Raw genomic sequence first — 26,796 nt, 5'->3', positions numbered from 1 at the left:
TTAAGATGTGGTGGGATTATTGAATTCATTAAGAAGTGGTGGAGAGGTATCAGATGGTAATGAAATAGTTTCTTTATTCTGATCAATAGAAATATTATATGCTGTTTCTTCTACCCAAACAGTGCACTCAACAAAACGAGAACGGATAGCTCTAACACATGCTTTAAATTCCATCTTAAAGTGATAAGGTTTAGTACATGTCGTACTTTCTTCATATAAAGGAAGATTATCACAATGTAAACGGAACTGACGTCCAACTAATGAAATAGGTGCTTGCAGTAAAGTACACCACAACTGAAAATCGCATCTGAAAATAAAATGTCATATTTTATTACATAACAATTACTGAAATTAATATAGAATCAGTACTATGTTATATAATCTAGGGTTAAAACCGTGTGATTAAATAGTTAATAACTTTCTTTCAAAGTAATGAACATTTTCCTTCTAAAGGACTTCAGGAACTAATTATTAGCTCAAATCAATTAGAACCTTATAGTTCCTAATACATTGTTGACAATTGTACAAATCTGTAATTCATAATTTTACCTCTTTAAAAAATACTTTTAATTTTAAAAGCATCATCTTATATACACATGTTCTGTTCATTATCAAATTTTATTATTTTGAATCTATACATAATTGCTTAAGTATTACATTATATTATTTCAAGTTTAAAGTTGTATTTAAGATGTTTATTGTATACTTTCATTACATTTTTGGTATTATTTATTGAAATGTAAGAAATAAAATATTTGTTATTTTTGTTAATATTTACAAAAAATTGGCTCCAAAATATTATTCAAAAAAACAGAAATCATGCCTCAAAAACCAACACAATTAAAAGTAAAATAAACAGTAATAAAATCAAAATGGTAACTCAATTTAAATACGTCGGAGAAATAATAACAAACATCTAACCAAAAAAAAAACCTCAATCCAAATAAGAAGAAACAAACTAGCTGAAGCTCAGAAATTAACCTGGTAGACTTACAATAAAAAATGCCTATCAATAAATGCAAAAATAAGACACTGCAACACAGTTATAAAAGCAGAAGCCACTTATGCAACACACTCTTCACCTGAACGAACAATCAAAGACAAACAGACTACAGAAAATCTAAAGAAGAATGGAAAAACTTGCATCAATAAAAAGTACCAAAAAGATGGGCAATGGTAGATTGTTCCCGACAAAGTCATGTACATAGAGTTAGAACCCTTCACTGATACCGTGGGTAAGAGAAGACTACAATTCTTTGGAGATACCATGAGGATGCAAGATCCAAGACTTGTGAAACAGCAAGTACAGTACAATCTCAACTCAAAATACTAAGACAGGATGCAGATGGATAAGAGAAATAAGAGAGAATCTGAAGAAAATTGGCCTTTCACCAGAAGACACCATAGATAAGATAAAATTAAACAAGAAAATCAAGAACAAAATCACTTGCTTCATACTCACAAGAAAAAACTCACAGTACGAACATTTTCAAAATTAGAAAGGGCACAAAGATCGGAACGTATGAATAAGTACTGGGAGGACCAGAACCACAATGCCCAAACAGTCCCATCAAAGAGACTTGGATAATAAGATTTATTAAAGTGATCCTATGCAGTCATAAAAGATAATAAAAAAAAAATGATGACTGATGGTACGGAAATCTTTTTGTCTAGTGCAGATAGAAAAAAAAAAACAAAAAAATATATAAATTTAATTGAACATAATGTATTGGAGTCATATAAAAAAACTTTCTTGGATTTTGGCAGTTTTTCTGAGATTGTGATGATTTCTTCTTTTTTGAGCTCCATGTTGAATCAATTAATCTGGAAATCTGGGTTAATTTTATTCAGGATAAATGGTTTCTTGACAGTGTGCCAAATGACTTGCTTCATGTGGCAGGGCAAAAGAAGAGGGAGTCAGTTTTGAGTTTTAAATCTGAATTTCAAGATTTCAGTGAATGTGATGTTTTAAAATTTGTTGCATCAGGTACAAAGGTTTTTTCATGTCCATTTATTTTAGCAGCAGAAGTGAGACTGAATAGGAAAATTGTTTTGCATTATTATCTAGTTTATTAGGATAATTTTTGAATGGGTAAAGTTTTATTTTATTTGAAGATTTTAATGCTAGATTACCTTATGAACAGAAATTAGTTGAAATTTTACTAAATTTATACAAAGGTTTATATAGAGAAAGATGTTCTAAAGATTTGGTTATTGATAAAAAAGTGCTAGAATTTTATGAAAGGATATAAATGGATATATAAAAAGAGATATACATTTTATGAGGATTAAATAGAAGGAATACAAAGGCTGTCAATGAGCTCATTGGACCTAAATATTGATTTTTTTTATGTTAAATTTTGTAGAGTTAGTAGGTAAATATTTTAAGTCAACTACTTTTTCAGATCATAACCAATCGCCATAGTTATTTTATAATGATAAATAGAATGCACCTACTGAATTGTTACCTCTTATACCAAAATTAAAATGGGATCATGTTTGCAGTATATGTAGAAAGGTCAATCAATTACTGTGAAACTTTAAATGAAACTTCAGATGTTTTAACTAATTGTATTAAAAATGCAGTGGACTGTAAATTTAGAATAAATTGTGCAGAGGGTCCAAAATAATGACACAGGTTATAAAAAGGAAAGATATAGGAACTTTGGGTCAGGTTACTGAATATATAGTTCTCTTTAACAAGGTCCTTAACCTTGTTAAAGAGAACTATTTATGAATGACAAAGGCAAATAAAACTAGTCATAATAAATGACTAAAGAATTGGCTTTGTGCCAATTCATCACTGTGTGGTGAATATGTATATATATATATATATATATATGTGTGTGTGTGTGTGTGTTACAACACTGATAACTAAAATATGTTTTATTATTCCTAATTAAAAATAGAACTGTTAGCTAATAAAATTATTATAGTTTTTAACATCGAACAAAATAAATTGTAACCTTATACCAAGACGTGAAATAGTAAAATCAACAAAGTCATTTTGATTTCTTTGAATTATTTTAATTACTTTTGAACCTCCATCAGTTTCCTCAGTCGTCTCTTTTTGATTGTAATTAAGCTCATGAACGTATGGACTAACATTCTCAACTAATATTTCTCTTCGACGTCCAATACTAAGGGCTCGATCCATACATACCTATTATTTTAAAAATGTTAAAAAATGGCAATTAGTCAGCAAATTATTTTTTCTAAATAAAAATACTTACCTAGTCCAAACACTGTCAGATATTATTTATTCTATATTATTATTCTCTTCTTAACAGAAGAGATTTTATTTTTATCTTTTGGAAATATCACAGTTTAAAATGAATCAAGGAAAAATTTGTATTAGTTGTAAAAGTAAGTAATTCATTTCTAAAATATTAAAATACAAGCAAGTTACAATTAGTAAGACAGCTGAACATCCACATAAATGTTTCAGTAACTGTATTTTAAAGCCCCTTCCATTGCCCCATCCAAGTTTTTTAAGGTTAGAACTACAGTAAAATATTAAGGTTAACTAATTGCTGCAGGCTTACAGCAGATGTAGAACAACAAAAGTTAGACAAAAAACATTCATTTACTGTAAGATTTTAATACTAATACAACAGTTTTTGGAAGTGCGTTGGTTTCCAAATTAATGTTATAACAACATGTGGCAAAAAATTTTTCACTAAAAAATTAAGTACCGATTCAAAATTTAAAAAAACAATTTCATAAAAAATTTCTTATCCCATGATAAACAGGTATGTAAAATTATTTTCTACTCTATAAAACATTTTTTACAAGATTGCATTACATATTCTGTGGGAAAACGTAAAATATCTTTCATTCTATGAAAGATTAATGTTACTGAACAAATTTTTATAAATACAACCTAAACAATATCTTAGATTAAAAAGTTAATGGATAAATTAAAATAAAGAATCCAACAAGTCTCATTCACTTATTTTGGTAAATTTTAAGAAAACTTTTAAAAGAATATGTGGATTGTTTGATACCTGAATCATATATAAATATAATTATCTAGATAATAAACAAATATACCGAAAATAAATACATAAAATAATTTGATGATATTTATATACCCAACGAAGTCGTAACATGTGAAATAGATTACTCCAGCGAATTGCATCAGACATGTAACAAATTAACATTCGTGCAGATAGAACTGGCTGATGTTTACACAAGTCAGGAAGTAATGACTTTAATGTATTGCTGAGATCTAAGACACCATAATTCCTGCAATAAAACAGAACTCATAACAATAATAAAAATAAACTGCAATTTTGTTATTCTTTTTATTTAAAAATAACCCATTTCATTAAGCTGAGGAAGTAAAGCATGTTTAATAAACTAAAGGAAAGATGATGATTTTTTTCTATCATGTAGTTTTAGTCCAGATAAATCTGATAAGTATTAGCAAACAAAAAAAACTAAAAACAAAAAACTGACAACTGAAAATATTATGAAGTTGTTATTAATATGCGCTTGTCTGTCAAATTTAATATAATGTTAAATTTTATATTACTCAACTGTGTGGACAGTTTGATTTTTATATGCTTTGTAAAATTTTCATGTGTTCTCTATATCTTAGTACATGTGCATATAAGAATGTGTGTGTGTGTGCCCTCTTACTATAAGGTTTGACAAGTTGATGTTTGTTATTATGTATATCTGCATATGTTTCTTATTGTATCTGTGTGTAAAAGTGCTTGCAGTTTGTTTAGTTTTTGTACAAGGAACACATACAAGGCTACAAAAAAAAAATCAAATTTCTTTACAAATCATTTTACTGAAACAAAACACAGATAGTAACTATAAAACTTTATACACAGCACATAAAACCTGAGATTCAATACATTTGAACAATATGAAATTTATAAACATGCATTAATAAATTTCATAAAAAAAATTAAACACGCCATAAAAAATATTATTCAATTGCTTACCAAGGAGGGTCATGATTTTCTTAAAATGAGCATTAAAACTAAATACTGAAGAAGGTGCTGATAATTATTTTCATAAGGGAAATGAAAGAAAATTTTTCATTAATTTGAAAGCAAATAATAATTTAAAATTATATATATTATACTTATATAATTAATGTTTAATTATGTATTAAATAATGTATTATGTATTAAATAATGATGTTAAGAATTGGAAGGTGAGCAACTCCACTGACAAAGAAACTACCTTAGCATTTATCTGGACATATCAAATGAAAACATGACAAAATTTTAAACAGAATGGTGATACAAAATGTGCAGTTAGTATTAAAATTGTAGAAATGGTTGAAGTCATTCTAACATAAAGATAACAAATATGTGAAATAATAGTAAAGCAAATATATGGAGATACATTTGTTATCTTATTATTATTATTAGATAATAAAATCAAAAAAAAAGTTGCATTTTAGAAGGCATTCAACAAAATTGTTTAATCTGATATTACTTGTTACCTAGAACAAAGATGAAGAAAAATCAAGCTCTTTTAATTTTTTTTTAACAAATTATTATTACTTAAAAACTCATGGGAAAGTAACATAAGTTCTATAAAAAATGTTTTTTTTTTTTTTAAATAAATTGGTGAGGAAAGCCTTTGGCCTTTTTGAAAAATTTTCCACAATTTTTTTTTTTTAATGAAAATGGAAGCACATTAAAAACCCCTTTATTACTGGCTGAAATATTGGGTGCTGTGTTATATAAAACCTGTTTTTTATTTCTGGTTTGATAGAAGTTGATACCATTAATTTTTAAAAAATTATAAATAACTATTTTTTTTCGAAGAGTGAACATTCATAAACAAAGTCCATAGTAATGTTACAATATTTAATTCATTAAATATTTGGCACTAATTTTTCTGAGAATATTCATTCTGATTTTTTGAAGGATCCTTTTGAAAATAATATTGTAATTGGGACAGTAATATATTTATTTTTGAAATAATATTTGAATATATTTTGGTTTAACAAATATTTAATAATAGTTTCAAATTAAACATTTTGTATAGAATGCAAAGCAAAACAGTGTGTTGTTCTCCCAGACGGGGAATCGTATTCTTTAAGATTTTGGGGGTTGAAATTGTTGGACATTGAGAAGTGTTGGGAGAACTCGTAATAAGGTTTGTTTGTAAGCAGTCATTAAATCAGTCATGCTTAATATTTACCGTGAACAACATCGGCTTTGCTGACATCCGTCAGCGAGCAGTCGTGCTCAGTGCTTTGTTTGTAAGTAACCAGGCTCCGCTCCATCAGCGAGTGTACTAATTACGTGCATTTACTGTATCTTGTAGTTAAGTGATTATTATTATAAATTAAATATTGTTTTCCTTATATATCAAATATCGTCATTCTCATACGGTCTAAGGGATTGTTACAGCCCTAGCATTATTCTATACAGTCCACTATCTCCAAATCAATAAAAATTTTCTACTAACATCGAATCATCCTATCATTCATTATATCTAATATTTCTATGGTCCTCCGATTTCATTATTTCTTTGGTTCCCTATGCTTCATTTATTTTTGGTTTTCCTAATTGGATATGAGTACTTCCGTTATTGAGTGTGAATTTTAGGATATTTATGTGTACATTTGGTAATTACCGTACAGACTTTTTTATTGTTTTCATAATCGTACTGAAAGTTAACGTAAAAATCGCAATATGCGAATTCTTAAAATTGTCTAATGAATTTTACATATGTGAACTTAATATTTTGCGTATTTATGCCTTGTATATTCGTTACAAGTGACAATGTAAGTGCTAGTGTTATTTTACTGGGTAAATTTAATTTAAAAAATGTATATATTGATCAGATTTTAGTACTCTGGTCTTTGTCTACGTGTTGTAATAATTTATGCTAATTTACTTCGTATGAACTCATCGAGCAGACTATCGCTAGCTCATCAGAAGTTCGAGCCTAGCAGATTTTTTATCGCCATCTGCCAAATAACGTATTAATAGTTTACAGCTATTTCACGTCCTTAAGGATATGAATCAGAAAAGGTGAAACCTGTTAAGCGTAGAATAATTAAGGCTAGTTTTATTAGAATAAAAACATTTATTAGCAATGGGCAAAATCATGCAGATTTACAATTATTATACCAAAAATATAGAAGACTTGAAGTATACAAAAATGAATTTGAGTCATGTCAAAGCCAGTTAGAACTGGAGGATGACGAAGATCATTCCCAATACCGAGCAGAATATGAAGATTTATACGATGAGCTTGTGTCCCAGTTAGAATCGCTGTTGGAAATACAACACCCTCCAACTATGAAGCTAGAAACAACGGTTCTCACTGAACCAACTGCTCCTGCAGTTAAGTAGAGTTTTCAGTTACCTATTATTAAAATCCCGTCATTTAGTGGTGACTTCTCAGAGTGGTACCATTTCACGGATATCTATGATTCTTATTTTAAATGAAGTTTTGACCAATGTACAGCGATTTCACTATCTTATTGCTTCTCTAGAAAAGGAGTCGAAACAGCTGATTCAAAATCTTCCTATTATAGATCATAATTTTAGCGCTGCTTACCAGTTAATCTATAATCATTATGATAATAAAAAATTAATTATAACTAAGCATGTAAAATTTCTTTTATCTCTTCCTCAAGCGGCAAAAGGATCAACAACTGATCTGAGACATCTTATAAATGAATTAGTCAGTAACCAAGATACAATTAAAGCACTTGATATTGCCTTTCCGAAGATGAATTACTGTTAACACAAATCAATCTTGATAAAGTTGATGTATCAACACAAACTCAATTTTAATCCTCTTGTAATGATAAGAAATACCTAAGCTAGATCAGTTAATTAAGTTTTTGGATAGAAAATGCCAAATGAAACAATTAGTAGTTTTAGTAATGAGGATTTATGAATTTCTGCGTCAAAGGTTTCTAGGAATAACAAACATCAAAATAAGCCTATTTTATCATATATGCTTACGAACCAAGTGTGTGTTATTTGCAAGAATCAACATGTAATTTATAAATGTCCGACTTATATGTCTTTAAAACCCAAAGAGTGGTTTAATCAAAACCTAACAAGTAATGCATAAACTGCTTAAAATCTAATCATATTCTTAACAATTGCAAATCTACAACAACGTGTACTAAATATAACGCGCACCATCACACCAGTCTTCAATGTACCCTTTTCTTATAATGAAATAAGGTACGTCCTGAATAATTCTCGTCACACTTCCCCGGGAAATGTTAATAACAGGCTCCAGTATCTTATCACACTTCCCAGATAATGCAGTAAGGCAACTTTTTGTGTCTCTATAATAAAATTTTCTCTGATTAGGTATTTCCAGATTCTTGGTCAGAGGTATTGGTTCCCCCATACTGAAACCTGGTAAAAATAAACTATCTCCCACAAGTTATCGTCCTGTCTCCTTGACCAGTACCCTGTGCAACGTAATGGAACGAATGGTAAACCGTCGTCTAGTGTTGAACCTTGAGCGAAACCCCAAAACAATTGCATTTACAATTGATCCAGAACAACTGCCCCAGAACAATACGGTTTCTGCCAAGGTAGATCGTCTATTGATCACGTAGTTGCCCTGGAAGCTGCTATTAAAAACACCTTTTTATTTCGCCAATGCTTGGTTGTTGCATTTGTCGATTTGTAAAAGGCATATGACACGGAATAGTGGAGAGGAATCCTAAATACACTTCATGAATGGGGTGAACAAGGTAATGTCCTCGCATTTATCAGGGGTTTCCTCAGTAGTTGGTTCTTCCGAGTGGAATGAGGTATCTGAAAGTTTCACACTGGAAAACGGAGTATCCCAGGGAAGTGACAAGAATGTACTAGACCGGGTATTGTTACTTCTAAAAAGGATTAATATTCTTAAGATCTAATCCATCAAAATTTTATATTATTTTGTTACGTTTCATATATTATTCAAATTGTCCTCTTGTTATTATTTTGACCCGGGCGATAATAATCCGAAAGCGTTTTTGCCCCCCCCCCCCAAACAAAAAATAAATTATTGAGTGTGTCAGATATTATTCATGCCAATTGCCGTATAACAGTATGAAATTTTAATAATTTAATTGATATAAAATATAATATACGTTTGTTTGTTACAACAAACATGTAGTGTCCGGGCGATGATAACGCCGAAGCGTTTTTACCCAGAAAAAAAGTGATCTAAATATTACTTTGTTTGCCATAAATAATATAACAAACTGCATGTGAAAATCGGCTATGGGTTCTACATTTGTAGATGACCTTTTTTCTATTTACGTAGCATGTAGAATGTTAGCTACAGGCTGCTTCAAAATACAATAACCCACTTAGATTCGTGATGTAAATCTACTGGATTCACCTTTTCCTTAGGAAAAACGAAGTGCATCTGTTTTTCCCGGTTGAGGGAACATGTTGACGCTCAACTGTATTTACATGGTGAACCAACTGAGGCATGCACGCGGGCTAGATTTCTAGGAATGTGGTTTGATCAACGACTGATGTGGGTAACAACTGAAGAAGCTGACGGTTAAATGTCTAAAAATGTTAGACAAGTTAAGGGTTCTATCTAATACCTGTTGGGAGCCGATCGTATATGTATGTTGGCTTCTACCGAGCTCCGGTCCGTTCCCGCTTAAACTACGACTGCGTAGCCTATTCGTCAGCATAAGCCACCGCTCTATTTATAACAATTATACAATAAAAACAATTATAACAACAATAACATTAAATGCTATGTCAAATACTACTACGTCAAAGAAATAAAAACACCCAGTTTAAAACTTCTTTGTCATTGACCAGAATTTGATGAATGTTCCTGGGCAATCTAAATTTACGATGCAAGGCTGCATAACCTATGCGATCCATGTGACGTACAGTCAAGCAGCAGTTACATCGTTTGCATATCGGTGCGTTTACTGCTGACATCAGATACCGTGAGTAGTTCTCGTATGTCGTATCCGCAATCGGCAGGGACCACTCCTCTCAGCGAATTTTCCTATGAGGAGTGGCAACAAAGTATCTTTGATAGGTCGACGTTTGTTATCTACTGCAGCAATACAATCAACTTGCTACTTTGCGCGAAGAGTGAGTTTTACATATTTAATAAAGTCAGCTATAGTAACACGAGAATGAAAGATGGTTGACTACATGCATCTTTAGCAGCGAAATCTGCTCGTTCATTACCCGGAATCGCCACGTGGCTAGGGATCCAGCAGAAACTCGCTGCTCATTCATTTGCCTTAAAGCATATGGTAATTTTATTACTTTTATCTAGACATATGGTGTGATATTTCTTTTTTATAATAAATATATCATGTCTGGGTGATGATAATGCACAAGCGTTTTTTGTCCAGAAACCCATCCTCCCCAAAAAAAAGTGTGTTCTGAAACCCCAAAAAATTCATTCAGATTTGGAAGTGGTTCTTGAATGAAGATTTTAGTTTTTAAAATGTTATTAAAACAAGTTTCTCACGTACTTATTGTGATCATTGTAGAAGTAATCACACCTTTAAGAAATCTATATGTGACTTTTAGCCCTTATTAATTCTCAAAGTTTTATTTGCTTAAAAAATATTTTTTAATTTAATTTTTTGGTTTGTTGATTAATTTAAAATAATTTTTATTATATAATTTAAAAGTTAAAATACTCTGACATCCTGGAGGAATTATATTCAAAACCTTTATGTAAAAAATAATTTTCATGAATTGCATAGTACTTGATATTGCATCCCCTAATAGAGTGATATATGATGGAGTGTTATGGAATAGATCAATTGTTCCTTTAAAATTTTGTTCTGGTCTATGTTATGGCTGTGGTTTGAGGTAAGAGATACCAATTAGTTTTGCTTTCTCTTCAAATGATGATTTTCATTATACAGCTAATTCTAATTATGAACAGAAAAAAGGAATCACTTGAGGGCTGAATATAACTTTTACTTTTATGGGGTTTGACATGTTGATATTTACATTTTGGCTCAGTAAAGAAGTCAATGGAAACCATTTTTCTGCTCCCTTTCTCTAGTAAATCTTTCGTTGTGTGTTTGTTAGTTCTGAGAAAGGCTGTCATTTTTGGGATTAAGTGGCAACTTATGTTAGGTCACCTATAACCATTTACTGTTCACAAGTTCATGGTTTAAGCCATACTTATTATAAATACATCATAATAACACGTAAACACTATCAAAACAATTGTTTGAGTAAAAGTGTTTAATACCAAAATAAAATAGGAATGTTATCCATATAAGGGAAAGCATCAATAAAGGGGAGTCTTTTAAGTTCAAAATCTGATTCCTTATTATAAAATTAAATTACAAAAAATATCTTTTTAATAACAAATAACTCTCCTTTTTGCTGTTTAATTCTTATATATATATTCATGACTGCTTTTGTAGCATTTGTTACTTAATTAAATGAATTTACTTTTTTTATAAACAAGATTCTTTTCTATAAACTTGATAATGTTAAGTGCTACATAAGATTAACTGATATTAATCAGTTTTTTTTTTAGGTAGTTTTACATTTTATTGAATTTTTCTTTGTTTTAATGTAGACAGATTTTATGTAGCTTTCATTACAGGAATGAAACATGAACAAAGAAAAAATGTAATATGCAACGTGATATATTAAATTTCATCTGGAATGGTATAACTAAAATAGATAAGTTTTCTTTTTCTCATTTGTGACCGTTCGTATAGTTAAGGTTAGGTTCTTCCTGTCTTTTTTGCTACATTTTATATTCATTTCTACCCTTACCAATTTCTGAGCTTTTTTGGTGATTACATTCTTTTTCACACTCTTTCCAATATTCTTTTAATTTACTTTTAACTTCACTTTCTATATTCTCTCTTCTTACTCTTCATAGCCTTATTTTAATTACCATACTAGTAATTTATTCATTTCTATCATGTAGTTTTTTTTTTAAAGAGAAAATAGGAAATTTTCGTTACAATAAAACAGATATACAATAAAATTTGCCTGTATGAACAAAGGAGTTAATAATATTTTTAAAATCTAAATGAATAGAGAAGTACAAAAATTAGGTGTTCGTGATTGATATCGGATGATGAACATAAATCTTTCTAATATAACATTACTAAAGAAAACAATTCATGTTGCTGTATGGTTTAAGTTATCAGACAAAAAACTAGAAAGGAAGAGTTTGCCTCTCTAACTCTAATATCAGCTACTATTCAAAGCCTAGACGATGCAAAATACTGACCACTTCTAATCTTCTAAGTAGCATGTGATTCATTATACGGATGAAAATGAATTGTAAAAAAATAATATTCATGACTGGATAGAAATTTTAGAAAATCTGATGCGGACACCACATGACTTCCTTGTACTCCTATTAAATTATAAATACAAATTTAAAAAAAAATGAAAAGTACGTAAAATTTTGTCATTAATAAAACTTCTTATATTTTTCATATATTTTTATTTTTATTGTTATTAATGAATTATTATTTACTGTAAAAAATTTTTTACAATCAGAGGTTAGTAATTATTAATAAATCAATATATTTAAATTAAAAAAAAAGGAGACGAAGTTGGATTTGAACTGATGTGCCTTTCCCTTGTAAGATCCACATATTTCATTAATTTTTTTTTGGTCCAGTCGATTGCAATTAAAAGGGAAGGTATATGACTAGACGTTACAACAGTCCTGAATCCAAAATTTCAACATCCTACGGCTAATCGTTTTTGAGTTGTACGAGATACATATGTATGTACGTACATACAGACATCACGCCGAAACTAGTCAAAATCGATTCAGGGATGGTCAAAATGGATATATTTCCTTTGAAATCTGAAAACCAAAATTTTTTGCGATCACAATACTTCCTTTACTTCATACAAGGAAGTAAAAATAATTACAATGAAATTAACTGGAAATCCAGAGTAACCAGAACCTGTTTTGCTTGTGTAGATCTTGCACTGTATTACTTAGAATATACTTCTGTTTAATTACATAAATTAAACCAGATTGATATTAGTATTTTTGGTAATCCCAAGAGTAGAAACCACTCTTCTTAATTAAACACAGCAGTTAAAAAAAAAATAAAAATAAGTATATGACATATATTAAAATAATTTATACTTTTATCATAACAGACCCACAAATATGACATTGAGTGTTCTCATATTTTCGATCTTTGTCATGTGATGTAGTAACAAAGTAGGTAGAATTCAGGGAACAATCCAATATTTCCAGCACCATAGGACCTAGCTTTTCCTGTAATAATGTAAAGTATTAGAAATTCATTAATAAGACTGGCAACAATAATTTTTTTACTTAGTCAATATTTGCTGAATCTTTACATTTTTTGGGTCTGATTCCGAATATGAAGTCATAATTTCTTTATTGACCTCAGATTTTTTGTAATAGCCTTTCCTATATTCCAGCAAGTACATGTGTATAAACAATCCAAGTATATATTATCTATTTATAAATTTATGTATTGGAGCAGTTAAGTCGTTAAATAAACTATGATTTATTTGAACTGATAAACAGCCATGAAAAATAAGTACAATTAAAACTATTACAAATGATACACATATATATTTTTTTTGCTTGATGATATTGCCACATATACCTAAGTTTAGCATTTCTTGATATTGATTTTGTATTATAAATTTGTGCTGTTACATGATAGGCTTTTTCTATTTTTTGTAGCCTTGCTTTCCTGCTTTCTACTTCTAGAACATTAGAATTGATCACTTCTCACGGTATTTAAATTTAGATGTTCTTTTAATCTTTTTATTACTAGATATTTTAATTACACCGAGAGAGATTTTGTGTTGTAAATCCATTCCATTATTTTAATCATATTTTACTTGCACATATTTCTAATTTTACTAGTTTAGTTTTCCTTTTTCCGAGTTGTTTGGAAAGAATTCTAAATCATCTGTAAAAGCAAGATGATAGGTCAATTTGTTCCAGTAATTTGATATTTTTAGTACCAAATTTTACAGAATCATAGATATTTAACTTTTTAAGCCCATTATCTTATAACCTTTTCCAAAGCACAATTAAACAATATTGAGGAGAAACTATCTCCCTGTCATAATCAGTTTTAATTTCAAAAGGAACAGAAATTGCTCCTGGAAATTTTACTTTAAAAAGGTTTTTGTTAGTTTTTTTAATAATATTTACAGTTTTTTGATTGACTTAAATTGTTGGAGGACTTGGAAAAGTGATTCTTCATGAATTGAATGTTAAAATTTTTTTAAGTCAACAAAAACTTGTTGATAAAAATGTTTGTTTATTAATGCTTATTGCATATTCTTGTTAAGAGCTTGTATTCTATTTAAATAAACAAACTGAATATTTCTCATGGAAGATATTGTAATTTTTAAAAAAATCTTAGTTATTCTTATAACAACTTAACAACTTGACAAGATTAAGACATTTCTGGATGAACAAAAATATCAATATGTTTGATCTTGCAGTGCTGAGTTATATAAGTTTTATTAAATTCAAAAATATCTTCAGATTGCAGCACTGCTGAGATTATGTAATTATAGATATATTACCAAGTATACATATACTTTATTTATTTATGTTAAAGTTAATTAATTTGCAACATAAACTTAAAGATTGTGAGTGGGAATATGATGTGGAAATTTTGAAACCATCTGAAAAATACCATGCCTGATGGTTTTCAAACGCAGAACCTTCCAGATGAAAGGCCAAGACAATACCACTTTACCATGAAAGTTAGCATGATGTATGTATTTACATTTAATGCTGATTTTGTTTATACAAAAAGATGTATGTTTATTAATGTATGAATCTTACATTATTTACAAAACATAAACTTTGTGGTAACAATATATATTGCCGTATACACTTCTAAAAGTAAGTTTACAAAAAATCTAAAGGAGAGTTAAAAAATTCCATACAAGGAACTTTTGAATCTGCAGACTCCAGAATGATACCTGTGATGACATTTTACTCCAAAAACAGTTTTCCCCTCATTAGATGTAAGAAAATTCAACATATATAAAAAATATAATTTGATTCAAAGGCTTTATACTTTGTATTAACTTAATAAACTCAATGATACAAAACAAAATAAAACAAAAAAATATTTTTTTATTAAAGAATTTTTTCTTACCTCAGATGGATTCCAAACTTGCCAGAAGAAATAATGTAGAAATCTTGTATTCAAACTTCGAATATTATCTAAGGCAAGAGAAATGTTTTCTACTTTCCAGTCCCAGATTCCAATTGAAAAACCATTTAAAAGTCTTTGAAATTCTCTTAAACAAACCCCAGCTTCAAAAATCAACTCCAAATGATTTAAAGCACTGTGGTTCCAATATGTAGTATAAATTAACCTGTATTCTGAATACAAAATCTGTTTTTTAATTATTAAATAAAATATAAATAAATTTGATTTTTTTATTTATTAGTGTTGCACATTTAATACCTTGCCTCTATAAGACAGTTAAAACTATTTGGGAGCTATCAACTCATTCATTGTCTGAAATTCCTACATGGCTGTAGACAAACCTAATCTCATTGTAATACAATCATGAAATTTGATGTGGATACTAATTTCCAGAACAAACACTTTAAAACATCTGTAAGATGGGTAAAGGGTAAAGTGTAGGTAAAAGTTAAACTCCCATAATTCCTGTATTTTATGTTCTAAAAATATAAACAGAAACTAACAATAATTTTGTCTCTTCTAGCTCCACAATTCTTCTTTATTTTTAAATGTCAGCATGATTATTAATTAACTTCAAGGGTCTTCTTTGAAGTTGGCAGGATTGACAAAAGGATGATTGTTTTTTTTACAGTCAGTTATGTGGTAACTGTTGAGTCAATGTGACTCAACTGTTTGTGACTCAAATTGTCACATTGACTGTTTGAGTCAATGTGACTATGGACCTATCACAATTTTTGATTCTCAGAGCATCTAGACTAATGTTGTTCTAGAAAGACATAGAAATAATCACAACTTGTAATATTTTTTCATGTCTTGTTACATAACTGTCTAATAAATCCATTGTGTTTATGCTACCATCATATCATGTAGTATTACAATAAAATGTATGTACTTAAACTACAAATGTATGTACTAAAATGTAGTTGCAGTAATGATGATTTAATAAATTATAATCAGAATATATGCATTCATAATTTTATCATTAATACTGACTCGATACTAACATCGATACTAAAAAAAACCATTTATATAATTAAAACTACATTAACAGATTTAAAAACATATAATAATATACATGAAACAATAAACCTATTAAATTTATGCATCAAATGTAATTATTTTGAATTTAATAATAAGTATTATAAACAAGAAAAAGGTATCAAGAAAAAGGTATCATCATGGGTTCTCCACTGTCAGCAATACTGACCAATATATTTATAAATGACTTAGAAAACAATAATTTACAAAGCATTATTAATAAATTTCAAATTTTACTGTATTTTACTGAAAGATGTACAGACAAAATTTTAATTATTTATAACCAACAATGCAATGATGATGAAAATAAAATATTAAATGAAATGAATTCGTTAAATAATAATATCAAGTTTACCTAACTCAGGAAAATAATAATAGTATAGTATTTTTAGATACAAAAATTATAAAAATATCAAATTAAATACTGACATTTTTAGGAAGCCTACGAAGCAAAACACAATAACCAATGCAAATTTTATTATCCTTATAACCAAAAAATGGTCACTTTTAATACCTTATTATGTAATAGGACCTTAAAATATCTAAAATATGATAAAAAATGAAATTAATAATATCAAATACATCGCTCTAAATAACGGATGTAATTAAAATTTGATAGATAAATTATTTAATAGAATAAAAAACAAAATTTATATAAAAGATAACATAAAATTAACTAGTAACAATAACGATAATATCTATATTAAAATTGAGTATAATATAAATTATAGGAATTTCAACAAAATATTTAAATTATTTGGTTAAAAAACTGCATATGTAATGAATAAAAAAAAAAAAAAAACATTAATATAGATTCAACCAAAAAAAAAAAAAAAAACGATAATAAAATCAGTTTAGATGGACAGCGCATGTATAGTTTAAAATGTGCAGATTGTGAATTAAAATACATTGGCAAGACCAATCGGTCATTCTCTGTTAGACTATGAGAACATATGAATTGTATAAAAAAAGATCAAATAGAAAAATCTAATTTTGCCAAACATATTATAAATAACAACCATAACTACAACCCTGAAAATTTTATTGACATACTTGATTTTTCAAATAATATACTCATTATCAATAATTTAGAAAAGTACCATATTTATTTTAACAATGATAAATTAATAAAGGAACAAACAAGATTTGATAATGATATACTGTACAAGTACTAAATGATAACAATAGAGTGAGTTGACCATGCCGTTCCCATTATGTTTTACCATAATGGTAAAGACATCCACAATGACAGGACTTTAAGTCACACAATTTTAAACTATGATGACCACTGTTATTTTGAAAATACATAATTACATATAAAAATACATTTTTACATAAAAAAATTCCACGACAAATAAGTTTTAGTTTTAATAAGATTATAACATAAAAAAAATTTAGTTCCTGATGATGGAATTTTATTCTGAAAGCACTTGAACAAGTATATAAAAGAATTGTTGGTAAGTGGGTTTTTAATTATTATTTTACATTAACTTGGTAAATTTTGGTACAGCTCCTGGTATCTTCATTTACTGTAGTGAGCATGATAATAGTACCTCATTCTTTCCGCAGAAGTAGGTAATTCATTGAATAGATTGTAATTAATAGCATTTTGTATGAAAGGACATTACTTTATAACTTTTATGAACCCATACAAATAACATGACACTAAACATTTCTCACTTTTTGAAAAAAATAAAAATTTTCTTTTGAAGCAGTTTGGATGAAATATAATGTAATATTTTATAGGTAATTTGTTTCTAGTACAGGATATTTAATCAATACTACGATGAATAATGTGTTAACATTTTTTTTAGAACAATTTAAAGTTTTTAATAGGTGTTACCTATAATTACTACAGGTACATTAAATGAACCACACGTTTTTGCATACTCTTTCTTAAGTTGATACTTTTTAATTATATTTAATTAAATTTATGGTAAATTTCACCACTTTTAAGATGTGCAGAATATTATACGTATTTTGCTCAAATACAATCAATTATTTAGCATGGCATCATGCTTTGGAGCAATTCTACTGGTATGGAGAGAATATAAAGCCAGAAGAACTGATTCAGAATAACTAATTAAGTAATGAAGGAAGACTTTTTTAAGTTGTTATTCATAAATTTAAACATTTTAATCTAATTAGGTTTATATGCTCTGAAGCTACTATACTACACTCATTAGAGAATCAGATCAAGTGGCTCAAATTTTCATAATTAAAAACTTTCCATAATCAAATTTTCCCATAATTAAAAAAAAAAAAGAAATAACAGTGATTAGTCAGACACAACTCATAGATTAGTCTTGTTTACAAAACGCCAATTTATACAGATATGAAACTATGTTGTAACTATCCCTTGCTACCAGACAGTTGTCAATTACGAAACACATTTATTTAGTAAAAACTGTTTTGATAAAAAGTTATGATTACAGCAGCATTAATGATTTTTTAAGTGCTCAAAATTGGGGATGTTACACCTCAGTATGAGGCTAATATAACTTTTTTTATTTCTGTTAATTTTTGTTTTGCTCTTGTACTTTGTCTCTACATATGAAAAATTTACATGATCAATAGTTTAACAATTATCTGCTATGGAGTGTTTGATTTGATTGTATGTGATAATATTTGTAATTTTAAATCAATGACAAAATAGCTACTGTTACATATATAGCATTTTTAATAGATCACAGTAAAAAATTATGTTTGTAAATATAAATAAATATATATATACATAAAGAAAGGCGGAAAAGCATGTGTGATGAGAAAGAGGCTTTCTGGCCTAGTGAATTAATGACTGATGAAATGCTGAAGAAATTCATGGGAAAAGTGAAAGGATTTTGGAAGATGATGGAAATGGTAGCTTTGGACACAACATTTTTGGCAGTTACTTTTATATGGATTTGAATACTAGTTCATGGATACAGGTGTTCTTTGGTGGTTGAGTTTCAATTAATCACACATCACAGGAATGGTTGACCTGAAACTGTACAAGACTACACTTCATTTACATTCATACACATCATCCTCATTCATCCTCTGAAGTAATACCTTATGGTGATTCCAGAGACTAAACAGAAAAAGAAAGAGATGAACACAACATTATCATAAAATATTTTGTTTTTTGTGTTTATATTTTGTTTTCTACAAATATAAAGAAAATAAGGATGGAATTAAGAACAGAAGTGGCAGAAATTTTTACTAAATATTTAAAGGTATTTATTGTAGGTGAAAGTATACACTACTCAAGAACACAATTGTGTTGTGTTGAACACAACAAAATTACATAAAATCCATATTCAAGAAGTATGTTTTCATTTTTGCTGTTTTATTGAGCAATTGATAAAATTCATTTGATTTTGAGAAGAGATATAATGGATTCAAAGTACAATAATAATTATCTCTATAGGTAATGTAATGCTATAGATGTAGGACTATAAGTAATATCTGGAAAAAAATGATTGAGAATTAAAAATAGAAACTATATAGTAGAATGATACCATACAAAAAATGCAGGGATGAAGTTGAGTGCAGAAAAAAGTATTATAATGAGGAGTGGGGAGGGTTGGAGTAAGTGGAAGATGTGAAATCTGAGATCGTTGGAAGCCCTTGAACCAGCCAATGAAATTAAGGAAGATACAGAGATTAGAGAGTATGAAAATATGGTGAGAGATGAAATGGGAAAGAAATCAGTGGAAGAGTTTATGGAGAGAATGGCCAACAAGAAGTAAAAACATCTGAAATAGAACAAGGAGCACAATCAATTAAAAATATATAATTTCTTCTGTTCTTTTTCCAATTCTTTCTTTTTTAAAAAATTGCCACCTTCAAGACAATTCCAACTGACAAGCAGTTCCAACTGATTTAGAATAATAGTGGTGAAGAAGGAATCATGATTTTAATAAATCTTTTGAAAACTAAATATTTTATCATGTATTTAACAGGCAAGTTTTTTTTTTACTTACTTTTATAAAATAAAAGTACATATATTAAAATAATAATAAATAACTTTCAGTTTTATTTATTAGTACCTGGAGAAATGAATATTCAGCAACAAGCACCATTTCATGATCAAGAGCTGCAGCCGATTGCTGTCGTGGTTCTAAAAGTTCCTGTCGAACAGTATCTAATTTTTTTGAAATAATAGGGCCATATTTTCTAAAGCCTGAAATAATCAAATTATGCACAGCTAGAGACCATGTATAACTAACTTTCCATGCTACTTCATATAACTGCTGAATATCCAAATAACTTAATATTTCTTCTAATATCTGCACAAATTAAAAGTAAAATTATATTAAAATGTTTACAATGGTTAGATAATAGGTAATCTTCCCATCATATGTACGCACAATATTTAAAAAGATAAATAAATGTGCACATAAAAATGGGCACATTCTAAAGTATCTAACAATATAATTAAGTAAAGAAGAAAATATTTTATTGATAAAAATCTCTGGTTTTGATTAAATCTGTTTTCCTGCTTTAATTATTAAATTAATTTCAAAGAAATCAGCAGCAAGTCAGATAATTTTTGTGACTATAGTAAGTGTTAAATTAATATATTACATGTTATATTCTAAATTCATAATGATGCTTATAATTACATCATTACTAAACATTATTAATACTCATAATACTAATAAAATTGAAGTGCATCAATTTCCGATGTGTGGAATAAAAACAACTAAAAATGTAATATTATGACTTAAGTATATTATTTGTTTTAAGGGTGGGATTAGTATTTTTTAGGCTAGTCTCAGGAATGGTCGAATGTACAAGAACTACACTTCATTTACACTCATACATATCATCTTCATTCATCCTCTGAAGAATTATCGAAACGGTAGTTACCTAAACAGGAAAAAGAGAGAGGCTAGTTGCGAATAACCCACCGGGTTGGTCTAGTGGTGAATGTGTCGTCCCAAATCAACTGATTTGGAAATTAAGAGTTCCAGCATTCAAGTCCTAGTAAAGTCAGTTATTTTTACATGGATTTGAATACTAGATCATGGATTGTTTGGTGAATACTTGTTTGGTTGTTTGTTTGAATACTTGATCACCAGTGTTCTTTGGTGGTTGGGTTTCAATTAACCACACATCTCACGAATGGTTGAACTGAGACTGTACAAGATTACACTTCATTTATTAATTACTAGAGGCTAATTAGAGGCTTTAATTACTAGAGGAGATAGTAATTACTAGATGCTAAACAGGAAAATGAAAGGCTAGTTGTGAATATCTTGAAGAGCAATCAAAATGCATCATAATAAGCTTTATACAAAATTTTAAACATCACAAGATATGACTCCTCTCTACCCCTTAAAGATACCGAGACCAAATAATGTAAGCAGCACATCAACTCTCTATTTATAAAAGTTAATTTCAGAATTTTTGAATATATTGGTGCTGAGCTATAAAGGGATTTATAGAGGGAATGTGCTTACATACATACAAAGAAAATAAACCTCACATCAAAGTTCTATTTAGAGCTAACCTATTAAATGTAATGCTAGCCTGCCACAGTCACCGATGTTCACTGTACAAGCAGTCAACTTTCACCTTTCCAGCACAACCAGTACTCAAAATGCCTTTTGTTGCTCTAAAGTGTAAGTAATTATTTGTAAATTTTTAATCATTGTCAAAACTAGAAAAATCCACATTAACATTACAAATGCCAATGTAAAAGTGCCTGAAATTTTGTGGTTAAATTTCTACGTGTCAAATATAACAACTGAATAAAATTAAGTATGGTGTTTAAATAAAAAATTCATTAGTTTGATGGTGTATGAAAGTATTACTGTAAATATCCGACGCACAAACTTCATGCTTATGTGGTGATGCAAAAAAAAAAACCATAATTGACAATTTATGATTACGTGGAGGGGTAACAAATATGGTTTCTTGCTAATGTGATGCGCCATCAATTTTGTATTTAGAAAAAAAATTAAAGCTATTATTAAAAAAAATTGTGGAAATTTTTTTTTTTAATTTAAAAGATGTATTTGTACAGAATAAACAGCCATTTATCATAACTGAATTTGTAGCATGTGAAAAATGTTAAACTTGACCAGGATTCAAACTTACGACCTTCTGAATGAGACAGAGATGCCCCACTACATCATGGATGTTGCCAATTATTATTCTAATCATTATGTAATAGTCACATCTGCCATAAAAATACCCTCTTTGTTTTTTGCAGTCAAATAAGTATGAGTAATAAAAATAATATTTCTGAAAATGTAATATACATAATAGCTCCAATAAAATTAGAAAATAATTATGATATAATCAGAGCTGGATTTAGCTGGTTTGTGTCCATGGACCCAAGCAAAAATTGTCGCCCCTATGTCCCCCCCCTCAATCCTGTCCCACCTCCTCTTTAATCCTCTTCATGGATCCAATTTTTAACCAACACTATTCAACTATCCTACTAAATCACCTTCATAAATCAAAACATTTATAATCAATTTTCTTTCAAATTTTAAAACAAACAAGTTATACACCAACAGATTCTATTGTATACCCATACGTACTACACTAACATTTTATGCTTTATTACCATAAATACAAGGTGAAAATTGACCTTTCAAAACATAGTGAAAAAGTTATTAACAGATAACAATTTTCAAGTTTAATTTAGAAACCCATCAGGTTGATCTAGTGGTGAACACGTCTTCCCAAATCAGCTGATTTGGAAGTTGAGAGTTCCAGCATTCAAGTCCTAGTAAAGGCAGTTATTTTTACGTGGATTTGAATACTAGATCATGGATACCGGTGATCTTTGGTGGTTGGATTTCAATTAACCACACATCTCAGGAATGGTCGAACTGATACTGTACTAGACTACACTTCCTTTATACTCATGCATATCATCCTCACCATCCTCTGAAGTAATACCTGAATGGTAATTCCCGGATGCTAAACAAGAAAAAAAAGTATAATATAAAAGTTATATTACCTAAAAAACTATTTCCCATGTGGGTTGTTAGACCCTCCATTGGGTGCCTCCCCAGGTGGTGGACAGGGGAAAACCTAAGAGATATGGGTGGTAGTGGGAAAATGAAATACCCAGGGTGGACCAAATACTAACTAAATCCACTGGTGTCTGTTCTGGTGGTCAGCATCTGTTCACCTAGTTGGTGCGGCTGTTAGACATATGTCCTGATCACAACAATCAAGTCATTAAGCCATATAATCTCCACCAGAGGTACCACAAACAAAGTTCAACTTGAACAGCCATAGCAGAACAGTAGGAAAGAAATCCACTACCCCAGGACCCAGTCAGTAGACTGGACTCCCATTCTGGGGACCAGACTTGCCATGTGGAGAAGGATCGGAGCTTCTCAAAAGTTAAACGAAAGTTCTTTATAGATACACTCAGCATAAACACACAACTGAAACCAGAAAAATTGAAACAACTAACAAATATGCTTGACAGATTCAGCATCAAAATTCTGGCAGTTCAAGATACATGGTTTACAGATAAATGCCACTTTGACTCAGAAAACTATACAGTATTAATAAGGGAAAACCTGCAGTGCAGATAAACACAGGACCCAAACAGTTTGGTACAGGTTTTATGATTCACAAGTCACTCACAGATTCTGTCATTGACTTTATCTCACCATCAGAAACAATCTCAACACTATCAGTAAAATCAGGAAGCAAACCGTACACATGATTAATGTGTACACACCAACAAACAACTATAACAGGAAAAACTCGCAGGTAATAGAAGACTTCTGGAAACGTTTGGAAGAAACCACGAACAAGTTTCCCAAAATCATGTCATGTTTCTACTAGGTAACTTTAACGGGCAATTAGGGAAAGAGAAGAAATACAGGAAAATCACAGGACCATACACTGCCCACAACAGGACCAATAGAAATGGTGAATACCTCAAACTTCTGTTGTAACTTCTATCTCAAAGTTATGTCAACGCAATTCCTGAAACCCACACAAACTAAAGATGTGGAAACTCCCCCCCGATAAAATGTTTGCAGAATTCCAGATTAACCACAATGCCACTACAGAAAAAACATCAAAGAAGTACTCAATGTAAAAATAAGGAAAGAATTTTTCAAGTCTAACCACCACCACACCAAATCAAGGTAAAACTTCAGCTCAATAGAAATCAGACAAGAATAACTCAGACTTTCCGTACTGACCCCGAATACCTAAAGGTCAACAAGGAGATCACTGATGAACTCCATAGGGTGGATACCATGAATTGGTCTGAACTCGCAGAGAAACTGAAAGAAACCATAAAATTAGTCCAACCTTTGAGAAACAGAAAACACAAGTGTTGGAAAATTACATGTGATCGAGCTGTCAAGGATAGGATTAAAGTCTGGAATAATTTCAACAGTCATGAAACAACTGGTGGCAAGAATTCGTAGAGATAAGGAAAATGTCCTCCAAAATAACTCGGCGAGAAAAAAGCAATTATGACAAAAAATTGGCTGAAAGAAATAGAACAGGAACTTACCAAGAACACCTGGAATTTCTACCAGACATTCAGAGAAAATCTTGCCGGCTACCAGCCTGCTAGCTTGTGCTTCCAATGACCTGATGGGTCTCTGAAAATTAACACAAAAAATAACTGAAATTCTAGCTAAATATTTCAATACACTCCTCAACTGTGAAGCGCCCTCGTAACAACTAAGGTTTGTAAAACCTACACTAAATCCTGACTCAGTTCCATCCACTCACAAAGAAATTGTGAACATAATCAAATCATTGAAAAACAACAAGGCTCCTGGCGAAGATGGAATTATTGCAGAATTCTGGAAATTTTATTTTTCTGTTTTAGCCTCCGAAACCACAATAAGGTATTACTTCAGAGGATGAACGTGGATGATATCCATGAGTGTAGTCTTATAAGTCTCAGGTCAACCATTCCTGAGATGTGTGGTTAACTGAAACCCAACAACAAAGAACACTGTTATCCATGATATAGTATTCAAATCCGTATAAAAGTAACTAACTGCCTTTACTAGGATTTGAACCTTAGAACTTTTGACTTCGAAATCAACTGATTTTCGATAAGTTCACCTCTAGACCAACCCAACAGGTTGGAATTCTGGAAATTGGGCCACAAAAACAAAATGTCTAAAATTCACAGAATAATATTGGAAATCTGAAGAACAGAGAAAATCCCCAAAAAATGGAAGTGCCTTGATACACCCACTCCTTAAGAAAGGAGACAGGACCGATCTGAACAATTACAGAGGGATTTTACTTCTCCCAATCACATATAAGATCCTCTCTAGAGCTTTGCTGAACCGACTCGAACCCCAAGCGGACCCACAGATTGGTGGGTATCAGGCAGGATTTAGAAAAGGAAAATCCTGTATCGAACAAATCTGGAACTTCAAGACCATACTACACATCAGACAATCTCGGAACACCATAGTCACATTTGTCGACTTTAAAAAGCCAACAACTCTGTCAATAGACAAACATTGTTTAACACCCTTCAAGAATTTGGGGTTGATAGAAAACCAAAGCCATCTTCAGAGAAATATTATCAGGAACCACTTCAAAGATCAAATTCATGGGAGAAATCTCAAACCCATTTGAAGTTCACACAGGAGTCTGACAAGGGGACGGCTTATCACCACTTTTGTTCAGGATTGTCTTGGAGAAAGTAATCAGAGAATGGGAGAAGCAAGTCAAAGGCATCCAAATTGGAAAGAATTACCGTGAAATGCTTGGCCTTTGCCAGATGACCTGGCTATATTAACAAACAACAAAGATGAAGCCATTTTCGCATTGGAGAAACTACATGAAATATCCTGTAAAACCAGACTCCAAATTTCTTATGAAAAAACAATATATGGACACCAAATCAACTAGAAAATTGCTGCTGCACCAAATCACGGTAAAATCTCACAAGCACCTCACTTCAAGTACTTGTGAGAAACTGTCCAACCCACATGACTGAATACAATATCCAACACAGAAAGAATACTCAAACTGCAAAAGGCGTACACGCTTACATGGAATCATTAGAACAAAAGGGCAGTGTCTCGCAGTTTAAAACTATATTACAATACAGTTGTCTTGCCGAAGGCCTTGTATGCAGCAGAAACCACAGTAATCAGGGGAATGACCAAAATTCATGAAATTGAGAAACAAGAATGGAAAATCCTCAGGAACAGCCAAGGTGCAGTCTCAGACGAAACCTGGATCAAGTGACCCACAAAGGAATTGTATGAAAACACAGACTCCATCACTGAAAAGTTTAGGAAAGGGCATCTACAATTCTACGAACACTTATGCAGGATGAGTGAAGATTATAAGCCATGAGTTATACATTCAAAGAACTGAATATATATATAAAGAAAGGAATGAATCAACAAGTTCTTTTCCTGTATGGCCTTGGTTTTTAAAAAAAAATTACAAAGCATCTTTCTTCGGGATATCAAGGCTAATTCACATACCTTAGGAGAAAAGATAATTATGTGTAACATCATGAATTGAATTAACCAATTATTGAAAAGTATTTTGAGGTTTTCACTCCTTTTAACACTTCTACCCATTATCTCAATCAACTTGTCACAGACTGTAGTTGAAAGGTAAGTGAT

The 26,796-nt window shown here is 30.1% G+C and overlaps 1 protein-coding gene across 1 annotated transcript; it reads right to left on the bottom strand.

Moving 5' to 3' along the window:
- Nucleotides 1-26,796, bottom strand: LOC142330720 (uncharacterized; the record flags this gene model as incomplete). Its single annotated transcript, XM_075376166.1, has 7 exons — nucleotides 1-307; nucleotides 2,967-3,163; nucleotides 4,095-4,248; nucleotides 13,106-13,224; nucleotides 15,110-15,352; nucleotides 20,236-20,468; nucleotides 26,748-26,796. Coding segments are annotated over 7 exons (1,302 nt in total), but the record flags the coding sequence as incomplete, so codon positions are not given.

The sequence above is a fragment of the Lycorma delicatula genome, chromosome 9, assembly GCF_047948215.1.
Source record: "Lycorma delicatula isolate Av1 chromosome 9, ASM4794821v1, whole genome shotgun sequence".
Classification (NCBI taxonomy): domain Eukaryota; kingdom Metazoa; phylum Arthropoda; class Insecta; order Hemiptera; family Fulgoridae; genus Lycorma; species Lycorma delicatula.
This window is presented reverse-complemented; position numbering and strand designations above follow the sequence as displayed.